The following is a 5873-nucleotide window of genomic DNA, read 5'->3' as shown; positions in this document are numbered from 1 at the left end:
AATGGCAGCCTCACACTTCCCCAGCTTGCACTCTCAGGACAGTTTAAATAAATCTTTTAAGAGTGCAATGCTGTAATTGATTCCCTCTTGTTCCTCCCTCCTCCTCTTCCCTCCATCCTGTCTCTTCCCCTCCTCGTCTCTCCTTTCCTCTCCCTTGCCATTGTCAGCTGTTAAACTTCTTTTAGCTCAAGTGCATCTTAATCATCCTTTTCCAGGACCATTGGATGTATTTTTTCAGCCCCCTCTTTCTTTTCCCACCTACTTCTCCCCCTTTCCATCAGCTTCTCTTTGCACCTTCCCTGCCAGACTGTGAATCCTCCCAGGACACTACTTCCTGTTAATATGCAGAGCTGCCTTTCTATCCAATCAGTACTTCTGAAAGGTTGTTACTAATGCTCCCAGAGGACGCAAACAAATCCTGAATACATACAAGGCCCTTCGACAGGGCTGCAGGTGCCATTGTGCACCTAAAGCATAACACCTTGTTTCTCTCATGTCTCGACCAAGGTTCAATTTGGATATAATGACTCTGAAATGGAAATACAACCCATTCATCTTGTCTTTTATTGCCTAGCTGGGAACTTTGAAGTGGTAAACAGGCCGCCGCAACTTTCTTTATTTACTGTGTTATGTAGCAGGTGATACAAATATTGTTATTAAACATTTTGTAATGCTGTAAAACTTCTGTAGCTTAACATCAAATGTATGTTTTATTATTACTAAGCTATTACATTCCCTACTTAGTCTGATGATAAGTAGTTATATACAAGCCTGTGTTTAGGTTAGCGGATTAATTGGGTAACATACATACAATCGATATCATAAAAATAACATTTATAAATTGCCAATTACAGCAACCCTAAAACAAGACATTGACGACCCTGCCAATCATCATCAACTCCAACAAACACAATAATTTACCGTAATGGCTATAGGCACTGCCTTCTGAGAATAGCGTTATTATTCAACGAGAGAGAGAGCTAGAGAGAGAGAGAGGCATTCAATTCTATATGTTTCACTTAAGAACCAATGAAGTTGAGATCTCAGGAGGTGAGTTCGGCAGAAACAGAAAGAGCTGACAGGGCGGGTCCACATCCCGGGCTTTCCCCGGAACAGCCGAGGCAGGCAATAATCTAACTATAATTAAAGGGGATAAACCATGTAACACTGCCATTAGACCAAATAGCTGGCAACCAATCAACTATGACATTAACGTTAGAAATTAGCTTTATAAATCAGCTGTGTTATAATAATAATCTATTTTAAGAATTACATTTGTTTTGCTCGCTTTTTTTGTGTTGTTTTATTCTTCCTCTGGAATTGCCCACAACCGTATTGTTTTTGTAAATCGTAAAAACTTATGGACCCATTATTTCTGCTGCATGTGCATTTAGGTATCACCAGTGGCGGCTGGTGAAAAATATTCTCGGTGGGGCTGTGCCATACTTTTTTTTTCCTGTAACCATCGCGATATATTTTAACACAAACTGCAGGACAGCAGTGCTCAGTGAAACATTCAGTAATTATTTAATGCCAATATTAAAAAGTTGAGGCATTCTTACACAAAAACATATTACACAAACCCAAGCCTTTCATTTGCATTTAAAGTGAACTTTTCACCATTGGTAGTAAACAGGCAACGCAACAGGCATGCTGTCAGAACAGAGTGGAAAGTGGACAATAACATGAAATTATTATAAAGTTTATAGGAAATCTTACACTGTATAAAAGGATGTATAATATAGAAATGGATATCAAGTGGATGAACTCAAACCTTTGACTGGAAGAATAGCATACAGTATTTTATGATCATACTAAATGTGACTAATTGTTAATGTGCTCCAGAACTGCAACAATTAATTGATACAAAACAACATATATACAGTAATATTAGCAAAGACACTATTAAGACTTTCTAGAGTACCATATATAACTGGATTTTTTATGCTAAGGTCAACTATATACAAAGAAACATGCGGCCAGAGCTGCTCTGTGTGTGTGTGTCTGTCATCTTATTTGTACAGGAATTTTGCCCGTCTGTCCTTCTGAGTGGCAAACCTCTCAATGACCCTTTGATTAAAGTCAGGAATGTCCCTGACAAGTTTCTTCTCCATGGAGAGCATGGCCAGAGCGTTCAGGCGATCCTGTGTCATGCTGTTTCTCAGGAAGGTCTTGATCCTTTTCAGTGTAGAGAAGCACCTTTCTGACTCAGCAGTTGTCATGGGTGTGGTGATGAGGATCTTGAGGAGGCTGGCAGTCTCTGTGAAAGTGCTCTGAAGGTTGTTCTCCATGAAGAACTGGTACAGGGGCACTGCACCACTACAAGCCTTGAACTCACTGTTCTCATAGATGAGGGACAGTTCGGTTTTGAGCTTGGCCTTGTTCAACATGGGGTACGCCTCCACGGTTGTTTCAAGCGCTGTATCGGGGAACTTCACACTGTGTTGTGGGAACAACTCTCCGTGCAATAGTGTTGCGCTGATGAGGTGCTGGGTGAAGGAGAACCTCTCTTTGGCATGACTCAGGATGGTATCACATACCTGTAAAAGATACATCATCAGCTTTAATTTGCAATTAAGCTATTTTGATGCAAGTGATCCTGACTGACACATGCCTATGTCCAACTCAAGTATATGATTACCAAGGTGCTGATTGTTCAGGGTTTTGGCTACATACTACCAGGCCTGAAAAAAGTTCTAGGGGGAAACACTGACAATTACATCACAACTTACCTCTATAGCCAACCTCTGTTGTTCTCCTGGTCCCAGCATCCTCCGTCGCTTGATGGGCTGTTGCTGCTCGTCAGATGCGCTGTCCCCACACAAAGAGGGAATTGAGGCCCTGGGTCCAAAAAATAAAGTTTAATTTGATAGCTTGCAATCAGACTTCTTAACTCACTGTAATTCCCCCTCAACACACAACCAGTGACTTTTATATATATATATATATATATATATATATATATATATATATATATATATAGACAGACAGACAGACAGACAGACAGACAGACAGACAGACAGACAGACAGACAGATAGTGTGTATATACACACAAACTATGTCTAGTAACTGCTTTTAACCTGTGATGTACATAATTAACTGATGTTATTACGTTTTAAAGCCTTTTTCTATTACATTTGTGAGAGGGATGCAACATCATTTTGTTCTGCTGTGCACTTAGCAATAAAGTTAATCTTCAATAACAACTAGGCCTCTTCTAGAAATTGACCTGGTGGACACCTGAATAATTATTACAAACTGTGTAGTACTTTCCTGCATTATTATCAACGTCTGATTGTGTCTTCTCTTTCCTTTTAAAATACTAAAACAAATATAATTGTGACGGCTCTATGATAATCACTCACTTTGATGACCAGACACATTTAGGCTTTTAAACTGTTGTAAGTGAACTATTCATCTTTCTAACAACATCTTTATCAGCCAATAGTAAATATAGTTATTTACCTGATTGTTAGCATGCTGTCTGTGAACCTCTGGACAAGTGCTTTAATGAAGACAGGGTCGATGTTCCTCTTCTGCAGCTGGCTGAAAAGCATGTCCACATTTGGCATGATCTTGTGGAACAGTGCCAGGAAAAAACAGAAAGCCTCGTCTTCGAGCATCCTCACAAAGCCCCCCGCCTCTCTGACAGTCGGGGCATCAAAGTTCCCAGAGTCTCTGATGGTCTGGAAACACGTTAGGAGGTCATCCCTGTACTCGTACACAGTGTTTACAGCGCGACTGTGGAAGTTCCACCGTGTTGTAGAGGCTCTGGGGAGTCTATGCGCAACCACTTCGTCAAGCACGGTGGTTCGCTTGGGAGACCTGGAGAAGAAAGCAGAAAATCCTGCAAGGTCGGAAAAGAAAGTGCCGATCCTGGGGATGCGTGAAGTAGCCTGCTGCATGATGAGGTTCAGCTGATGTGCATAGCAGTGGACGTAGTGCGCATTTTCGTACACATCCACTATTTTACGCTGCACTCCGCCGGTGGCTCCCCTCATCACACTTGCTCCGTCGTAAGCCTGGGCAATAAGTTTGGCCTTTTGTCCATGTGAGAGTATGGTGCTGAGCCTCTCCAGCAGCGCTGTAGCGATGGTGTCGGCGGTTGCGTTCTCGATCAAAATGAACTCGAAAAAACGCTCTTGGACGTTACTTTTAGCATCGATGTAGCGTATCACAAGCACCAACTGGCAGTGGGTGGAAACGTCAGTCGTCTCGTCAGCTTGAATGGCGATAAAATCAGCACTCTTTACTTCCTCCAGGATGTAATCCTTAAGCACTGACAGCATACAGTCCAACAGCTCGTTCTGTATCGTCTTTGACGTGCCCTTAAAAACGGTAGCTGTCTTCAGGTGCTCCTCCAGCACACTGTCGAGGGAGGCAACAAAATCCACTAAGCCCCGGAAAATGCCGGGGTTGTCCGAGGAGTCAGTCTCCTCGTGCCCACGCAAGGCCAACTCAAAAGCCCCACAGAACTTCACACAATCGATAATTTTGGATAGAATGTGCCTGTTTTTATCCACCTCCTCATTGTGTTTCCTCACCGCAATCCTGTGGCCGTCATCCAGCTGCGTAGCAATGTTCACCCTTCCTAATACAGCTAGCTTTACAGAGTTGTCCATGTGTGCCCTGGTGTTCTCATGTTTCTTTACCTTCTCTGACAGGTGCTTCATATCCCTCACTCCGGTACCTGTCCATGCTGAATCTGACCCCGTCGTTTTAAAAAGCAAGCACGGAAAGCAAAATAAAGCATTAGCATCAGTGCACCCAGCTAGCCAAGCCTTCCTGGTGTACCAGCTACGGGAGAAGCCGCGCATATACTGCTTCCCTTTCTCGCTAGCCTGCTGTCTGATTGAGAGGTCAGGTTGATCTGGGCCCAGCTCTTTCACCCGAACTTTCTCTGACAAAGTTCTCCTCTCAAACGGATCTTGGAGGAGAGATTTCACCGAGTTAGGGTTGGGTCTTGGAGGAGTAACGTTTGCGCTCGCCATTGTCGTCTAGTAAAAATGGCGCCACTGGAGCCCGGTCCTTATTTTATCAGGGGCGAGCTTGGGGCGATAAAATAATCGCCCTCCTTGGATTCGATTTAAGATCGCTGATTGGCTACATTTTATGTCATACATTCATATCTTAAATTAGCAATTGGCTTAACTGCTACGTAGACCCGCCTCCTCGGGGCACTTTCTGTATCGCCCAGAGCTGACGAGGCGTTTGACAGGCAGAGGAAAGGTTGCGACTATGATTTTCTATCATATCTTACACATATTACTGTGTGCATTCCATATTTCAAACACACAAATATTGACATACTGATGTTTTTATTATTATTATTATTATTTTTATTTATTTTTTATTTTATTTTTTAAAATAATTTTATTTAAGGGGGCGGCGCCCTAGCGCCCTCTATCGGCCAGCCGCCACTGGGTATCACTGTAGAGGGCTGTAATCCATTACCTTTTGTTTATGTGTATAATTAACACAGACTGACACGGTGTACCTTAGCAGGTGGCTTGGCTGGCTGCAGCTTATAGTGGAGATGAAGATACTGTAGATAAGCTACTGTAGATAGATCAGCTGGTTATTCCTCAAGTCTAGGTGGTGCACCCTCATTGCTAATTGTAAATAGCATTTCCAAGATAAAATGTAGCCCTATACTTTGGCTATATTCACTGAGATTACATTGGCAGAGGTGTGGAAGGCTTTTCTGGACACAATGCATGGAGCACATTTTGTCTTTGTTGGGTCACATTACACACAAGCAACAGCAAGGTGTCCCAATGTAGATACCGCTTCCATACAATACTCATATTTCATTATAAGCTTTGTACTTCCTTTGTAATTACATGCTTGCTGTTGTTTGTCTGTTTTGTTT

General features: G+C 42.5%; 1 protein-coding gene across 1 annotated transcript; it reads right to left on the bottom strand.

The window, feature by feature from the left end:
• Window positions 1-1505: 1505 nt before the first annotated feature.
• Window positions 1506-4708, bottom strand: LOC311108941 (zinc finger MYM-type protein 1-like). Its single transcript, XM_084151718.1, has 3 exons — window positions 3467-4708; window positions 2733-2841; window positions 1506-2540 (listed from the first exon to the last, which is right to left on the bottom strand). Exons 1-3 carry the CDS (start codon window positions 4672-4674, stop codon window positions 2013-2015), a joined length of 1845 nt encoding a protein of 614 aa, XP_084007844.1. The 5' UTR covers window positions 4675-4708; the 3' UTR covers window positions 1506-2012.
• Window positions 4709-5873: the final 1165 nt, after the last annotated feature.

This window comes from Coregonus lavaretus (genome assembly GCF_964263955.1).
Source record: "Coregonus lavaretus genome assembly, chromosome: 34".
In the NCBI taxonomy this organism is placed as follows: Eukaryota; Metazoa; Chordata; class Actinopteri; order Salmoniformes; family Salmonidae; genus Coregonus; species Coregonus lavaretus.
This window is presented reverse-complemented; position numbering and strand designations above follow the sequence as displayed.